Below are 17,788 nucleotides of genomic sequence, written 5' to 3'. Positions count from 1 at the left end.
GTTAGAGTCCTGTTTGGAGGTGAGCAAATGGATGAAGAGGCAGAAGAGATGGGGTTGGGAGGAGGTATGGGGTGGAGGGTGGAGGCTGGGGAGCTGTAGAGGCCAGTGGGACAGAGACTTGAGCGGCTGGCTATGGCCTCACCCTCTTCTTTCCCGGACCCAGGTGGAGAAGCCAGTCTGATGCCTGCCACGGAAGCCATCACCCGGGTCAGACATGAAGCATGTGTGTCAGATTCTTGCCCTCTGGATCTTCTCGGTGCTCCTCTTGTGTCTGATGATCCGCTGCCTGGATCGGAAACCTGAATCGGCACCCCAGGAAAAACTGACATACTTGGTACCATGGTGTGGCAACTGCCTTTGGTTCAAGTGCAAGAAGTGTGGCAGCCCAGCTGGGACCCTCAACTACTCCCTGTACCACCACACAGTCAGAGAAGCAAACTGCTTTGACGCATGCTATGAGAAGACGATGGGGTCCCTGATGAGGACAACAGAATCCGTGACCCCCAGTGCTGTGCTCTGGTGGTTGGTCAGTGGTCAACACTGGGCCTAACCCCTCCCCATTCTTCCCAGGCCTAGCCCATCTCCCACTTCCAGCCCAAACCCCTGCCCTTGGCCCTGGCTTAGTGCACCTCCCATCTTCAGACCCTTAGCCCCTGACCTCTGGGTAGGGGTTTCACCCACCTGGGTCTGCTTTCCTCCCACTGGGAGTTGATAGCTGGGTCCTAGCCCTCAATCTCCTCCCTCTGGCTGTTCCCAGGGCATGAGCTCAGCAAGCGAGCTGGGCAAAGTGTGGGAGAAGCTGTTCAAGGTGATTCCCAGACTCTCAGTGAGGCATAATGATCTGTATTGTGGGTCTTGTGTGCTGGTGGGGAACTCAAAGGTCCTGCAAAGGGCTTCTGGCCTCAGCAACAACGTCACCCAACACACCACAGTCTTCAGGTGGGTGCTGAGGTGAAGGCAGGGTGCAGGAAGGTCCAGGCCCGTCCCCAGAGTCCTGCCAGTGTCTGTTCTCCTTCCCAGGGTGAAACCGGCCCCTGTTCAGCGCTTCAAGGCAGTAGGGAATGAAACCATAGGCTTCAGCTGCCGTGGGAATGCTGGGGCCCAGGGTTCCTGGAGACAGCTGCTGCTGCTTCTCCTGAAGCTTTCGGGTCTGGCATGGACTTCAGATGCTCTGAGTCAGGAGGTGATGCTCTGGGAACTCAGACATTCTTCGCATGGGGGTGGGGAGGCCACTGCAGGATAACCTGTTGAGGGCAGCTGCAGGACATGCCCAGGTCTCAGGGTCTGCTGACACTTCCCCACCTCCTAATTCTTTCTTAGATTTTGGAAGATGACTTAGTTCCCTAGTGAAATGGAAGATAGCAAAGACAAGGTAAGGGGATAGGAAGGAGTGATACGTGGCTGTGGGCTGCTGTGGGAAGGGCCCCAGGTAGGCCCCCTTGCCCTTCTTCCCCAGGCCCTGGTGGTCAGCTACACCTTCCTCAGGTACAGCCAGAGCGGCAGGCTGGATAACCAGAGTCAGCCTCCATCCCTGGGGCTCGTGGCTCTGTTCTGTGCCTTATCCATCTAGGACCCAGCTCAGCGTCTTATTCCTTCCCCACCTAAAATGCCCCTCCCCTATGCCTTCAGCATAGACCCTAAAAATTTCCACCTGGCTTTCAAGACCTGCATGATCCAACCCTTCCTCTCCCCTCCTCTCCCCCAGGCTCACACGCTGGGCTTGCTGGCATTCTCCAAACACACCAGCTGCCTGTGCCTTCTCACTCACGGCTCCCTCTGCCTGGGACGCCCTTCTCTCTTCTCCCTGGGGAATCCTCTCTCTCCCTCCAATATGAGGAGGAGCTGCTAACTGATGCTCACTTTTCTGGGCCCTGGGGTCATTCTCTGCATTCACAATCTGTCTTCCCTGGAGAAAGTGCATTCTATTCTCCTCCCAGCTCCAGGAGGCAGCCTGTCACACTTGATGGCTTTTCTTTTTCACACTTGATGTTGAATGAGGTGTTGAATGAGGGGAGGTGGGACGAGGGCAGGATCCCTTTGTTAACACATACATTTCTCCCTCATTCACCAGGATGCCCCTTTTGGATTTGGATCAGAGAAGCAAGGAAAGTGAGAGGATGTTAATCAGAACAATGGCCCTAAGGAGGTTACCACCTAGCACAGAAGCAGAAGTGGGAGTCAGCCAGTGTGTGGTGGGCAAGCTCACCGTCCACATGTGATGCCCTGCCGGTCCACACAAGTCCTAGTCCTTTGGTCCTGAAAGCAGGAGAATTTTGAGATTTTAGCAGCAACAGTAGAACTATGAGGACTTTCAGAGCTGAAGGGCAAGAGGAAATTGTGCGGACATCAGTCGGGTACTGAATAAAATCCTGGTCAGATTCTCTTACCTGTGAGGACAGTGTCAGGGGAGGAAGGGCCTGACTTGACCTCCGGATCTCGGGCAATATTTCTGTGGCTTTGTCTGCCAGAGTTCCTGGATCATGCAGATGGTGTAAATTTAGACCCAACTCCATGGTTGGGTTTAAAGCCCTGACTCAGTTCTTGGGGAGGCTCTTTCCCCACAGGATAAAAGAAATGAGCCTCCTTATTTCATCCTATGCTGGAGGGTGAATTTTTTTCTGGCTCAGCTCTTCGCTGGAGGTTGAGTGTTTTGTAGGGGCCTCCGTTCCAATTCTCTGCTGCCCCTGGACTCAGGCTCCTCTGCCCACATGGGCACTGAACTCCTGAATTCCCAGGCAGCCACTAAGGCAGCTCAAGGGCTCCCCTCCCTCCCTCCCTCCCTCATGTGGGAGGTAGCCGATGGATGTCTCTCTCCCTCTCTTTCTCCCTCCCTTCCCCTCTCTAAAAATAAATAAAAATCTTTAAAAAAATAAATAAAAGTTTCTGAGAAAGTAATCTTGAAAGTTCTCATCAGAAGAAAAATTTGTAACTTTGTGAAGTGATGGATGTTAACTATGGTGATTATTTCACAACATAGACATATCAAATTGTTATGTTGTACATAATTACACTAATACAATGTTATATAACAATTACATCTCAACAAAACAAAAATGTCATTGAGAAAAAGAAAAGTAGAATATATTCATATATTGAGCATTTTTTACTTTAATCTTTATTTTTAATTAAAAAAGTTATTTACTTGTTTTTAGAAAGAGGGGGAGGGAAGGAGAAAAAGAGGGAGAGAAACATCAGTTGCCTCTTGGACTCTCCCAGCCAGAGACCAGGCCTCCCTGACCAGGAATCAAACTCACAAACTTTTGCTTTGCAGGATGACCCCCAACCAAGACATCAGCCACTCCCGTCAGGACTGTGCAAAGCTGTTTTAATTTTATAGACAAACGATTTGATTTTTAAAAGTAACCTAATGTTTTTGAGGGGAAACCAGGGAATGAATTATATTAAGAGATTAAAAAAAAAAAACAAACCCAACCCATTAGAATGGTTCATTTTGCAGAAAAATGTAACAATATCCTCATTTGTCAAAAAGTTTATTACATGTTGACAATAACTCAATTGGAAGTTAAAAACAAATATATCTTGGAGAAATACTCAGAAGTCACCAGCTAGCAAGTCTGATCTGTTTTGAGCAAGAATTAATGTTGAGAATAGACTTAGAATAAGGCTAGTGTGGAAGCAGGGAGGGCAACAGAGCAGAGACTGGCTGGGTGTTAAGCAAACCCATTTTTCCCCCCCGAGAAAACACAACATTTTTCAGGTTGTCTTATAGTTAGGTGTGGCATGTCATTTATTTCCATTCAATGTATGTGTAAGATGTCTGTAGACCATGCCTGTTCTAAATATTTCCCCACATAGAATTCTTCCCCCCCCTCCCAACACCCATGTGTTGATACCCGTGAAAATCTAGCCATACTGTGCTGAAGATGACAGAGACTCACTCATTTTCTCATTGGGCACCTGAACACTTTGTGCAAGAGGATGACTTCATAACAGAACGCAAATGTTATCCTTGACGACATCAAAGTTCAAAGTACCAACAGTGGGGAAGGTGAAGAGGAAACAATGGACAAATAGAAGTATATGGACACAATAGCCTCATTTTAGAGAAAGGGCTTCAAGAAGCCTCGTCTCGCCCTGGCTGGGTGGCACACTTAGAGCATTGTCCCGTACACCGGAAAGGTTTAGGGTTTGATGCCTGGGCAAGGTGCGCACCTAGGTTAGGGCACGTACGGAAGGCCACCGATCAATGTTCTTCTCACATCGATGAATCAGTGAATATGTCCTCAGGTGTGGACTGAAAAAAAAAAGAAAAAGAGGCCTTGTCTTGAAGTGACAAGCTGGAAAATACAGTTCAGGGTCCACGAAGTGGCCAAGGGACTGTTACCAAGCATAACGACCATACAGGGCAGGTAGGTAGTCTATATACAACGTCATGATATAGTGGTGTGAGCGCTTAGAGATCTGGAAGCGAACACCAGCAAGGAGGGCTAGAACGGGAGGCCCGTGAAGGAGAGCAGGCCACTGCTCCTCATTAAAAACACGTCCAGACGATATGATTTTTTTTTGGGGGGGTTACTATCTTCATGTATTCACCTTGGTCATAATTTTCAAAAACAAAAGAAACTCAACCCCTGAGAGGTTCTAAGGGTTGAATATACCAATGTGATAAATCCTCTCTGACCTGAGAGGTTCCAGGCAGCCCTGTGTTTCCCCATGATGTCTCCCGCGCATCCACACCAGACTTGCCCCGCAGTGGCTCCCTCCTCGCCCTCCTGCCCCCTTGACAGCGACTTCCAAGCCCCCCTTGTTGGCTGGCTCAGGGCTGAATGTCAGAGTGGAGGCTGCCGTGCCAATAGCCTACGCAGAGGAGGTCACAATGTGGTCTCTGTGATGAGGTCCCCGACCTAACTGGGCTGGCATGAAGACCTCTCTGGGCCTCAGTCTCCCCTAGGAGACCACAGGACACAAGTGTCACCTCTCCTGTCCTTTCAGACTCAAATCTCAGACCTTGGCAGAGTTTCCGTTAGTGGTTGGCAGGTGACTGGGGAGGCAAGAGGTGAGATGTCCCGGGGAGGTGTGGAGTGAAGGGCTGTGGGAGGGCGGGGAGCCACAGGACAGGGCTGCTGGGGATGTCTGTTGACCCCAGCCCCTCCTCCTTCCCAGCCAGGTTTCAGAGCCAATCCACTGTCTCCTAAGGTCCCATCGCAGGCGCCAGAGATGAAGGCGCAGTACAGGAGGCTGAGTCTGGTAGCTGCCTGTATGCTTACGTTGTGCTTGATGGCCTTCTTCCTGGGTTGGGAATCTAGTCAGAATGACCTCAGTGAAAGGCCCCGAGTACGCCCAAGGACCTGCAAATGCCCAAGTGACACTTTCAGAAAGTGTATGTGCTCCTTCCAGACCCACAAGTGCTCCCCCTGCCTCCACACTGCGGGCGACTCCGCCTGGTTCGACAGACGCTTCGAAAGGGCCATCGAGCCCCTGCTGTCAGAGGAGTCCGTGTCCTCCGATGCTCTGATGCTGTGGTTGGTCAGTGCACAGTCTTGGTTGCGGTCCAACCCCTGCCCCCGACCCCAGGCCCTGGCCATCCCTCCCTTCGTGGCCCAGGCTCGAACCTTCTTTCACAGGTGGTGGGGGTCTAGAACAAGCCCTTAAATTCCTCCCTCCTATGCTGTGAACTTCAGGGCATGAAATCAGGGAAGGAGTTTGAGAAGCAGAAGCAGCAGCCAATTAAAACGTCTCCCAGCCCCTCCCTGGGCCATAGGGGTTCCAGCTGCCTGACCTGTGCAGTGGTGGGAAACTCAAGACTCCTTCGGGGCTCTGGCCTTGGCTCTGCCATTAACCAGCACGACGTGGTCCTCAGGTCGGTGAGGGTCGGAGGAGGGGACCAGGACGGCTGGGCCTAATCCTCCTCCTCCCCCAAAGTCTACCCTGCCCTCCTCCCCAGGATGAACCAAGCCCCTGTCCAAGGCTTTGAGGCGGACGTGGGGAACGTGACCACCGTGCGCATCATGTACCCTGACACAGCCAGCACGCGGGATCCTGGCGCCCAGCTGCTGCTGCTCCCTTTGAATGCATCTGGTCTGGACTGGTTCATGAGAGCACTGGAGAATCAGGATTTCATCTGGAAGCCGAGGAACCCCGGGTGTGGCGGCAAGGGGGGCCTTGTAGGGGGTGACAGTGGGGACCCCAGAGAGACCCTTGCTGGATACTTGGGCACCCCCAGGGCTTATGTAAGCATGGGACTGCTGTGTCAATGACTCTGAAACTACCCCCTCCCAATCCTTTTCTAGATTTCAAATACCCCAGCTCCCCCGTGGAAGTGGTCAGGGTGAAGACAAGGTGAGGGACCCAGAAGGGAGGAAGGGAAGGAGTAGGAGGGCACTGTGGCCGCAGGCAGCCACGAGGTGGACTGCAGATCGGCATTCCTCCATTTTGCCCAGGTCTCCATCATCAGCCTCACCTTCTTCAAGTATGTGGAAGAGCGTTGGCTGAACTTAGAGCCATTGGATGGAAACAACTATTTACCTTCTTTGGGGTTCGTGGCTTTGTTGTATGCTTTGCACACCTGTGACCAGGTAAGATATCTTGGGCAACTCACAGACTTTCATCCTTCTGCCACTAAAATAATAATAATAATAATAATAATAATAATAATAATAATGTCTATTTTTCTTAGGGACTTTAGGTTAAGTCTAAAGTTTCCTGCTTGGCTTTCAAGACCCTGCATGATCCAACCCTTCCTCTCCCCTCCTCTCCCCCATGCTCACACGCTGGGCTTGCTGGCATTCTCCAAACACACCAGCTGCCTGTGCCTTCTCACTCACTGCTCCTTCTGCCCGGGACGCCCTTCTCTCGTCTCCCTGGGGAGTCCTCTCTCTCCCTCCAATATGAGGAGGAGCTGCTAACTGATGCTTGCTTTTCTGGGCTCTGGGGTCACTCTGTGTGCTCAGAATCTGTCTTCCCTGGAGAAGGGGAGCTCTGTTTCCACCCCTGCCCAAGCTCCAAGAAGATGCCTGTCACATTCGCTGTTCAGTGAGCGTTTGCTGAAAGAAAGGTAGGTGGGCATGGGTGCAGGACCGGATCTAGCCTGCCACCCCATGGCCCTCTCCTGTCTTGTCCTATCTCCCAGGTATCTTTGTTTGGTTTTGGAACAGACAACTTCCTGAAGTGGTCCCATTACTGGGATGATAAATATCGGTTCACTAGCGACGTGCACAGTTTCACAAGTGAGAGCAAGATCATCCTTTACCTTCAGTGCGAGGGGAAGGTTGCTATCTACAGCTGAACTGGTTTGCAGCCTGTTCAGCCACTGGAGGCTCAGGAGGCTGCCGGGCAGTCACGGGGCTCTTGGAGCGTCGGAGAGGCACCGGGGCTTCAGGGGGACCCTGGGTGGAGACCACTCTGCTCCCCAATAAAACCCTAGCTTCTTTCTCCCATCGGATTCCTGCGGACTTAGAAGGGGTGCGTGCCTTCTGTCCCAGCTTCTCACCAGCAGACATAGCACCATGTGACCCGTGTATACATTGACCATATCACAAAACAAAATTAAATGAACAAGGGGAAGAAGCGAACCCTAAGGGTGAAGACAAATCAAATGGACCTCACGGGGTATCAGATTGATGGCATAACCACCACAGAAAAAATTCTTTTGAGTTCTCTTAGAACTCAGTATGCTGTGTATCCTTCATAGGAGGTGATTCTGTGGGCAGAAAGAACTGCTAAGAAATTTTTAATTTCACTCAGTAGATTTTTTTATAATATTGGTATTACTTTTGCAACTACACAATACATATTATGAAATAAAGTAAATAAGTAACTATACTAGTACCACTAGGAGCCAAATACACAACCAAATAGGTCCAGTAAAAACCCTGTGACAGTAACTTCAAAGTGGAAATATCAGTATTAACTCAACTTTGAAAATATTATTACTGTGGTAAAGTACACATAAAATTGACCATTTTAACCATTTTAGTTGTTTGTAACGCATCTCCCCTTCCCCCTCCCCCTCGGCATTCATCAGCTTACTGTGTCTTGGGTCTGTTTTGTTTATTTTTAGATTCCACATGTAAGTGAAACCATGTATTCATCTTTCTCTGTCTGATCTATTTCACATAACCTAACACCCTCTAGGTCCAGTCCATCCATGGTTTCACAAAGGGAAGATCTCATTCTTTTTCTTTGCTAAGTAGTACTCCATTATATACACACCACATCTTCTGTATCCATTCGTCTGTTGGTGGACACTGAGGTTGCTTCCATATCTTGGCTACTGTAAGTGACGCTGCAGTGAACATAGGGGTGCATATACCTTTTTGAATTAATGTTTTTGTTTTCTATAGGTGAGTACCCAGAAGTGGTATCACTGGGTCATACGGCAGATCTATTTTTAACTTTTTGAGGAATCTCCATATAGTTTCCCATAGTGGCTGCACCAATTTGCAATTCCACCAATATTGTATGAGTGTTCCCTTTGCCCTGCATCCTCATCAGCACTTATGTGATTTTTTAATGATTGCCTGGCATGTGTGAGATGATATCGTGGTTTAGATTTCCATTTCTCTGATAATTAGAGATGTTGAACATCTTTTCATATGCCTATTGCCACCTCTATGTTTTCTTTGAGAAATGTTTATTTAGCCCTGGCTGGTGTGGCTCAGTGGATTGAGCTCCAGCCTGTGAACCAGAAGGTTGTAGGTTCAATTCCCGATCAGGACACATGCCTGTGTTGCCCAGCTAGCGGTGTATGAGAGGCAACCAATTGATGTTTCTCTCATGCTCTTTCTCCCTCCCTTCCCCTCTCTCTAAAAATAAATAAATAAAATCTTTTAAAAAATCTTTAAAAAAAGAGAAATGTTTATTCAGGTCTTCTGCCCATTTTTAAACTGGATCATTTGTTTTTTTGGCATAAGGTGTTCCTTACATATTTTTGATATTAATCCCTTATCAGACATCTTTTCCCATTCAGTAGGTTGTCTTTTTGTTTTGTTGGTGGTTTCCCTTGCTGTACAAAAACCTTTAGTCTGAAACAGTCCCATTATTTTTGCTTTTGTTGCTGTTGCCCAAAGAGACATAGCCAAAAAGATATTGCTAAGACTGATGTAAAAAAAATTACTGCCTATTTTCTTTTAGGAGTTTTATGGTTTCAGATCTGACTTTAATCCATTTGGAGGTTTTGCTTTTTTTTTTTGCATATAGTATAATACAATTATAAAACTATGGTCCCCTCCCTCCCTCCCTCCTTGTCTTTCTTTCTTTCTTTCTTTCTTTCCTTCTTTCTCTTTTGTATGTATCTGTCCAGTTTTCCAACACCACTTATTGAAAAAGGTATCCTATTGTATATTCTTGTCTGCTTTATTGAAGATTAATTGACCATATAAGTGAAGATTTATTTCTGGGCATTCTATTCTATTCCAGTGGTCTATATATGTTTTTATGTCATTACCATACTATTTTGATTATTATAGCTTTGTAGTATAGTTTGAAACCAGGACGTAGGCTATCTCCCATTTCAAGATTAATTGGCTACTTGGGATCTTCTGTGGTTTCATATAAATTTTCAGATGAGTTGCTCTAGCCATTTTTTAAAAGATTTTATTTATTTATTTTTAGACAGAAGGGAAGGAAGGGAGAGAGGGAGAGAGGTAGAGAAACAATGTGTGGTTGCTTCTCACGTGCCCCCTACTGGGCACCTGACCTGCAACACAGGCGTGTGCCCTGACTGGGAATTGAACCAATGACCCTTTGGTTTGCAGGCTGGCATTCAGTCCACTGAGCCACATCAGCCAGGGTGAGTTGCTTTAGCCATTTGAACCATTTAATTTATTTATTTATTCAAATAAAGTTTTTTTTTAAAGATTTTATTTATTTATTTTTAGACAGAGGGGAAGAGAGAGAGAAAGAGAGGGAGAGAAACATCAATGTGTGGTTGCTTCTTATGCAAACCACAACCCAGACATGTGCCCGGACTGGGCATTGAACAGGCAACCCTTCGGTTCTTTGGTTTGTAGGCTCACACTCAATCCACTGAGCTACACCAGCCAGGGATTCTGAACCATTATAAATTGCATAGTTCTGTAGCATTAAGTACATTCATATTGTTGTGCAACCATCAACCACCTTGAACTTAATTTTCAAAAAACACTTTCTGTTCTGTCATCTAAATAGTCTAAACATCATAACATCCCAGTAACAACAATCAATCCTGGAACTGTGATTTTACTTTCTAAATCTTTTTTTCCACTAAAAGATTCCAGGTCTGGACAAGAAAAATACAAGGCCAACTTGAACATTAAACATGGGACATTTTGAGAATCACAAGTATCAATTGTCATGAGAGAATCACAGTGAATATATAAAAATCCTTGGTACTATAATGATACGCAAAGAGAAATAAAAACAACTCACTGGAGGAGACTTAGTACATCAGCTGGAGGGGGAGCATTTACCCTGCCTTCTTGGTAGAAACAGTAGTTCGAGATAACCAAATAGCCGCACTTAATTATATCCAAAACAAATATCTACTACCTCCAGCAAACACATACAACCTAACAAAACACAAATATCCCTCTTACAACCGAGAGCACATTTACCACCTCCCCAAGGGCACTAAGGTGAACTTGCTGTCAAGCTAGGCGCCAGATTCCAAGAAGCCCCAGATGTGTGGCCAGTGAAGCTACCCGGCACCACCTTGTCCCAGACGCTGAGCCCATTACGGCTTTATACACACATTATTCAGAGGAATGAAGTTAGCCACTATAGACAGTTAAAAAAAAAAACACTGGTTGCCCCTGGAGAGAGGCTGGGAAAGCATGGGGTGGGAAATTGCTGCCTTCTTTTCTATTTAATTTTTAAACTATGTGGATGCAATTGTTTCATTTGAAATAAATAAAAAGAACCTCCACCAAAAAAAAGTTTGGTTGGGTAGATAGTTACTTTCAACCACATTATAAAGTTTTCGTGTAGATTCTTTTCTCAAGAGGGACCGAAGTCTCTTCCTTTCCCCTCTCTGCCTCATGCTTAGCAGCCCTGCAGTGGGACCAGATGGCGCTCCTCTCAAAGCCGCCACATCAGCCTTGGCACATATTCTTGCCCCTTTCATTCTTGTCTCCATTACACTTGATTTCCAAGTCCTCCCTTACCAGCTGGACCCCAGGCTGAATGCCAAGGTGAAGGCAGTCTAATCCACAAAGCCAACATACAGGAACTCACACTGTGACTTGTGCGGCAGGGTCCCTGATATAATGGGGCTGGCATGAAGGACCCCACTGGGCATCCACCCTTCTCCAGGGAGGTCACAGGACAAACCAGATGCCACCCCTCCCCTCCCTCCTCTCAGCCTCCTCAGCAGAGCGCCCTGTACGGCACAACAGGCAGCCGTGGAGACAAGAGGGGGAGTGTTGGAAGGAGGAGTGGTGAGGAGGGCTGAGGAGGCTCCCAGGGCCGTGAGATGCGGTGGAGTCTGTGGCTGTAGCTTCCTGCTTTCCCCAGCACTTGGTGCTTCAGTCAGGTTGCCACTTGCCCTTAGGACAGGGACGGAGCCATAATGAGGGGTTTTAGGTTGTGAACGGCTTTGATGCTCGCCTGTGCGCAATGTTTCTGCTCTTCGGTCGGAAAGGTCTAACCTGAACGATGCTAGCTGGTACAACTCCAAGAGCCTGCCTTTGCTCCCAGGACCTGCAGGTGCACCCTGGACTTCATACACCCAGGACAGCCAATCGGCTGGACACATACTTTGGAAGGGCCCTCAAGCCCCCTCTTCCTCTAGGATGTTCTGTGATGCTTCCCCGGGCCTCATCCTGAGTGCAGTGTGTCTCCTCTGGGCATTCAGGGCATTCTGCTGGTGCCCGTGTCCAGGCTCTGTCTCCCCTAAAGATGAACTTACCCCTTCAGTGCCTGTTGTGGGGCTTCGTGACACACAGGTTTAATGAGTATTTGCCGAATGAATGAAAAGCTGGATTAGCCGCAGCGGGCAGCAACCAGCCCATCCTATCTCAGGCACAAAATTTTGCTATTTGGGGTGGGGCAGTAAGCTGCTGGGCCCTTACTCAGGGGAGAGAGTGGTGTCCAAAGACATGACTCGTGGAGTGCTAATGCAGTAGTAAGAGGTGAGAAAAGAAGCCGGCTCGAATGGGAGACTACTCTTGGCTAGCAACAAGCCTTAGACTCGTGGATCTGACCGCCAGGGCTGGAATATTCAGGTAGTGGAGGGACGATGACAAGAAGCAAGACAGGAGGGGTAGGAGCAATGTGCAGATTCGCAGGCACTGAATAAGGGCCTCCCGCTCCCTCACCTCCACGACTACCAGTAATTAGAGAAGAACCCAATCTGAACAGCAATTATCCCTCTCCCTGCCTCACACCCATGACCAGCGCTGGGAACGGCGGGAGAGCACCGCCGCTCAGAGGGACACCGTCGGGCCTCAGCAGGGCCTCGCCTCCCTCTGCTGACCCCGACCCACCCAACGTTTTACCTCCAAGCCCTCCTCCCACTGGTGTCATGCCTCAGGCCCTATGAAGACACCTAAAGAGCCGGGGGCATTGGCAACAAAGGCTGCTGACGTAAATGAACTGAGTGAGATCAGCGGGGCCAGGGAGCTGAGTCCTTTCTTCTCTGGAGATGCCTCACTTCCCATCCGCACTTCCTTCGGGGCCTAGGTGAACTCTGGCCCCAGTAGGGTAGACAGAGTACATTCCAAGGCCCCAGGGCCCGAGGCCGGAGACCCCATGTTCTTGTTCTTCCTCCTCCCTTGCCCAATTCCAAGTGTGGTGAGCAGAGCTGGGCCCGCCCCTGCCCTGCTGTGCCCGCCCCTGCCCTGCTGTGCCCACACCCACAGAGGGGTATCATTGCTTGGAGCACACCGACAGCCCCCGCTTCGGCCTCCTCCCTGCCCCAGCCCACCGTTGCCCCTGCTCTTCAGGCCTGCATGTTTGCAGAGAGCTCAGCCACTCTTTCCTCAGCTCTGGGAGCGAGTGGGTGGTTAACGAGTCCAAAGGTAGGAGGTGAGGCATTGCGTGTGTGGGGGAGGGAGTGCAGCGGGAAGTGTCATCTGTCCTAAGACCAAACTAAACCAACCAGCTGCCTGATAAGGGACGTGTCCCAGGGGCTGACACCAGCATGCAGTCTTGGTGAACGTTGCTGAACGTTGAACTTTGGGTGAACATCGCCTTGGTGCTTTTGTGGTTGAGGTATCCCCACCTCCACAGGTGCTTTTGGAGGCTCTGAGGCTGCTTACCAGGCACCTCTGCAGAGCCTGCCTCCACCGACAGGGTGCCTCCCTGGTTTGACCGGAGCTCCCGGGTGGGCCCTGAGCTCCTGATGGAGTTGGGGACCCCCTGTCTCCAGAGGTCCTGGTCTCTGAGTTGCATCCCCTCCCTCTAAAATACCTTCCATCTGCTGGAAGCGCTCTCCCTTGCTCCCACTAGGTATGAGAGGCTTAAGGCCTTGGCTTATGACCTATCAATAACAGTTCTGAGAAGAAACTCCAAGGTGAAAACGGTCCCCCTGTCAGCCTTGAAGCTACAAAACCAGAGCAGGAGGTCAAAGAAGGAACCAGGAGGAGTCTTGTCTGTCCCTGAGAAGTCCCGGCACGGAAAAGGCCGGGTGAGGGTTTTGAGCCACAGAGAATCTGACTGGAGGCAGGACCCAGGCCTACATCTCCAGGGCCCCACACCTCGCTCTGGGGGGTTCTGAACTATCTTTTCACTAGGTGCCTGGGGTTCAGTCCCGTGCGTGGGTCTGGGGAACAGAACTCCAGCAGTTGTGAACAGCTCCAGTCCCACTGTGCGCGGTGCAACAGGACACGACGGGGCCTCAGCCCCAAGTAAGTAGGTCTGGGTGTGTGGGGTGCTGCTCTCAACCCCACAGTCTTAGCTGGGCCTTGGCGCCATCCTCGAACCTGGGTGAGAGGAATTCCTGATTATGGCTGGAGCACCCGAGGAAGGTCACGCTCTGCTTCTTTAAAGAACACTGTTCTCCTTTAGGTTTTGAGGAAGCTGCCTATGACGGGTCTTAAGCCTGTGAACTGCAGACGTCAGTCCAGACTGCCTCCACCGGGGCCAGCTGTGGGTGACAGGCGCCACGCCTGCCTCTGCTCCCTACCAGCGTGACTCCTGGTTGGACCACAGGGGACCGGAGTTGGTTCCAGCTGCTATGCCCAGGAAGGGACACCCCGTGGACGTTCACCCAGAGCAGATGGGGAATGAGACCAGACCGACCTTCTAAATTTCAGAGACTGACTTTAGCCACAGGTCAACTCAGTGTCTTTGAAGCCCCAGGATATGTTTAAGCAGAGGACAGACAAGGGCTGCTCCTTACCCCGGAGTCCAGACCTAGATCCCAGGGCTCTCCCTAATTCCCTTCCAGCCCACCCTGCCTCTGCCCCAGCAAGCTGCTGAGGGCAGACCAGCCTTCTCCCCAGTGTGCTGGGCGCCCCTCCCAACACCCCTCCAGCTCAGGCCTTCCTTCCTCAGCGCCTGGAATTCCTGCAGCGCTTCTCACCCGCACACAGAACTGTCTGACTCGATGATGGTGTCGTCCGCCCTTGGCAGTCGGATTCCAGCTCCCTGCGGACAGGGGCTTTCCCTTGCATCTTCTGGAATCCTTCTCTATCGGAATGCAGGCAGATGACACGTTCATGCCACCTGATGGGAATCTTTGGTAAAGTCTCCCTTCAGATGCCCTTGGTGCCGCTACCGCCCAGCGACACAGGTAGAGACGGCAACAGAGAGCAGATGCTAAGATCCAAGGTTTATTGTTGAAGGGAAGGTGAAAACGAGGGCAAAGGGCTGGGATAACAAATTCTAGACGACAGGCGGTACAAGCCCTTGGCCGGGGCCAGGCACCCCTCTGGGTGACTCTGCAGGCTCGAGGGTGGGAGTTCCGTGCCTCATTCCCACGCTGGCTGGGGCCTTCCCGCAGCCTTGCAGGGTTCCTACTCTCATCCCGGGAACGCCAGCTGACCTGGGGCTCCCAGGCTGGATGGCAGAGCTGACCTTTCCTCTGGCGATCCTGCAGCTGGTGTGGAGGAGCCACGACCCACTCCACAGCCAGCGGTCGTCTGTGTGCCCCAGGCTGGCCTGCATCCTGCCCCGGCCGAGGCTGCTACCTGGAGGTGGCCTGTGAAGCGCTGGGGCTGGGGCTGGAGCATAGCAGGATTGGCCCCGGGGATGTCAGACTTTGAGTTAGAGACTCGTCCAGCTTGCGGGTCTCAGCCTCCAAGACAGTGGCCTCAGGGGCCTGGGCCACAGCGAGAAGGGAGTGGGAGAGGCTGTGGTGCAGGCCCACTAGCTCGCGGCTGGTCTGGACCGAGCGAGCGATATAGTCCTGCCTCTGCTTCCGCTCCAAGGCCAGCTGGGCTCTCAGCAGGGCCACCTGGTGGGCAGGAAAACCAAGAGAGAGCAAGCAGGTGAGGGTCTTGAAGCTGCCCCGACTCTTCCTGCTCTGCTCCTGTGGCTGCCAGACCAGCGCTGGAACCAACTTTACCACATCTATGCGCCTCAGGATCAGACTTTACAGCGTTTTTCGGGGGGGCCCTGGGAATCACAGAATCCAGTGACCGTCAACCCTGGCTGTACAGGAGACTCAAGTAGGGAGCTTGAACAACAAAAGTATTCTTCACCTTTACTGGGGGATAACTCACATGTAAAAACGCCAAGGTTTTGAGTGCATGTCTTGATGAATTTGACAATGTATGGTACATACCCACGTACTGCTATCCCAGTCAAGATACAGAATATTTTAATCTCTGCAGAAAGTTCTATCGTGTCCTTTTTGGAAGCTTTTGAGAACTATTCTGACTTTGTTAGACTGGGGCGAAGCCTGGGCTCCAGTGTTTTTTTTCCAAAGCCCCCGAGGTGGCTCTGACGTGCAGCCAGGGTTGAGAATCCCCGACTAACCCTCCCCCCACCCCTCAGACGGGCACACTGAGACTGCCAGGAGGTGAGGTGCTGGGAGCTCTGGGTGCACACAGGACGAGGGTGGGGCAAGAGAGGCCCCTGGGGCACCAAGATTTAAGGGGGTACTCCAGGGCGACAGCTAGGGGCTCCCAAGTTCTACTCCCAAGGTGCCTCTCTTGCCTCATCCTAACCCCGGCCCTGTCTCAGGGGCTGTCTTGTATGAATTCAAAGGAATAGCTCAGGTCTAGCTCTACAGTCAGGCACTGCCAGGAGTGACTACAGATTTCTAAAACAGGCTCAGCAGTGAACATTCCACAGTTCTTTTTATTCCTGGGCCTTGGGTGACAGGGGGACCTTTCGTGAGGCCTGAGAGGCAAGCAGGCGTCCTGTACAGTTTCCCTGAGTGTGGCAGCTCGACCTGAGCTCTGAGGGCCTCGGCGGACCCTGGGGCCGGGCTGCTCTGCCCGGCGTGCTGGCCGCAGCCCTGCCTGCGAGGGCGCAGGGGAGGGCAGAGGAGGCCGGAGACTCCCGCTCGCTCTAGTCTGTGCTCCCGGACTCTTCTGCTGCTCCGTCCTCTTCCCCATCCTCTCCCTGCCTGGGTAGGAACCTGGAGGTCTGGGGCCGGGCGGGGAACACGCTTTCTTCCCGCTCCCGCCCCGCCCACGTGGGAGGGCGAGTTAGAACTGGGCTGTCTCCCACGCAGACTGAAGTTCTCCGAGGTGGGAACTGTCTCCGCTCCCCCTGTGGGAGGTTCCTAACGGGCCAAGCACACGGCGGACGTAAAGCCGGTTGCCTGAGTGCAAGGGAGGGAAAGGGGGCTTAGAAAACAGATCCTTCTAGGACGTACCTCTTTCTGCAGTTCAGCCACGTACTTGGCCTCTGAGGAGCCCTTCTGTCCTCTTCCATTCTGTGGAAGGCAAACGCCATTCTTGGTGGAAGAGGCCTCCCACCCTGGGGGTTCTGTGGCCACCCTCAGCTGGCTCGCCACCATCCTGGGGCCCAGGGCAAAACCCAAACCAGCCCAACGGGTGATGTCTGCGGGGACCTGACGCTGAGCTTCTGAAGGGCGCGGATGGCAGTGGGTTTGGGAGCCACTTTTTCATGTACAGGAGCACACCATGCACCACTCTGTGCTAGCCCTGGGCTGTGATGCAGAGGGGAAGCAAGACCAGGTGCCTGCCATTGGGAAGCTCTTATTAAAGGAAGGCGGACAGAAAGCTGGGAGATGCACCGCCACCAGAAACAGTCTCTGCCCACCAGGGGGCCGGGCTGTCTACCGATGGGCATAACTCAGCTGAAAGCATGCCAGTTTGGGAAGTCCTGCCCAAATTCCTTACCCCCTCAAAAGGGACTCTGGCCCCAAGAAATAACGTGGACACTAATCTTGCAAATTCAATATTTCAAGGGGCAATGCAGTCTGCAAAGCTGCTATCAAGCTCAGCTCTGGGAGCAGGAAGAGTAGACCTCAGTGAAGGTGGAGTTCCTGGGAATGCAGGGCGGCTGGCCTTGACCCCGCCCCACCCCCAGATGCTGGGCTTCCTTCCTGGGTCCCGGACAGACTGAGCAGGGCTGGCTGGGGCAGAACCCTGTCAGGAGGGGCTCCCTGGATTGCTGGAAGCAGCTGTTGCCCCTCGAAAGGGCAGCCTTGGATAGGCACTGCAGAGGGCTCTTTCTGGTGGCCAGGGGTGGACTCTCCTGATGCTGCAGTCAATGAAAAGTGATGACAAACCTGAGGTGTGGGTGACGATGCTGTGGCTTCGCTGTCCCCTGTCCGCGATGCACGCAGGAAATCCCTCTTCAGCTTCCTCCGCTCCCGCTCCACCTGCCAGGATACAAGTGAGAAGTCAGGGCGTGGCTTGGCGCTGGCGCTGGTGCAGAGCCGCCTTCTTTAAGAGAAGGCCGGTGCGTGTGTGGGTTTGCGTGTAAGGGG

General features: G+C 51.5%; 3 protein-coding genes across 9 annotated transcripts in view; 2 read left to right on the top strand and 1 right to left on the bottom strand.

The window, feature by feature from the left end:
- Positions 1-154: 154 nt before the first annotated feature.
- On the top strand, positions 155-2,777 carry C9H20orf173 (chromosome 9 C20orf173 homolog). Its single transcript, XM_028525043.2, has 5 exons — positions 155-526; positions 758-939; positions 1,021-1,183; positions 1,321-1,372; positions 2,072-2,777. Exons 1-4 carry the CDS (start codon positions 215-217, stop codon positions 1,345-1,347), a joined length of 684 nt encoding a protein of 227 aa, XP_028380844.1. The 5' UTR covers positions 155-214; the 3' UTR covers positions 1,348-1,372; positions 2,072-2,777.
- Positions 2,778-5,178: 2,401 nt separating this feature from the next.
- Positions 5,179-7,246, top strand: LOC114506113 (CMP-N-acetylneuraminate-beta-galactosamide-alpha-2,3-sialyltransferase 2-like). Its single transcript, XM_028523614.1, has 6 exons — positions 5,179-5,208; positions 5,359-5,487; positions 5,643-5,821; positions 5,906-6,191; positions 6,402-6,536; positions 7,091-7,246. Exons 1-6 carry the CDS (start codon positions 5,179-5,181, stop codon positions 7,244-7,246), a joined length of 915 nt encoding a protein of 304 aa, XP_028379415.1.
- Positions 7,247-14,690: 7,444 nt separating this feature from the next.
- Positions 14,691-17,788, bottom strand: part of CEP250 (centrosomal protein 250) — a 42,302-nt gene continuing 39,204 nt past the window's right edge. For all 7 annotated transcript variants that reach the window (XM_028523688.2, XM_036009753.1, XM_036009754.1 and 4 more), the window contains 3 exons: positions 17,588-17,680; positions 16,706-16,765; positions 14,691-15,334 (listed from right to left, as the gene is read on the bottom strand). In XM_028523688.2, coding sequence (XP_028379489.1) covers positions 15,065-15,334; positions 16,706-16,765; positions 17,588-17,680 — 423 coding nt within the window. In that variant the 3' untranslated portion in view covers positions 14,691-15,064. The remainder of the gene's footprint in view (positions 15,335-16,705; positions 16,766-17,587; positions 17,681-17,788) is intronic.

The sequence above is a fragment of the Phyllostomus discolor genome, chromosome 9 (assembly GCF_004126475.2).
Source record: "Phyllostomus discolor isolate MPI-MPIP mPhyDis1 chromosome 9, mPhyDis1.pri.v3, whole genome shotgun sequence".
Taxonomy (NCBI): Eukaryota; Metazoa; Chordata; class Mammalia; order Chiroptera; family Phyllostomidae; genus Phyllostomus; species Phyllostomus discolor.
This window is presented reverse-complemented; position numbering and strand designations above follow the sequence as displayed.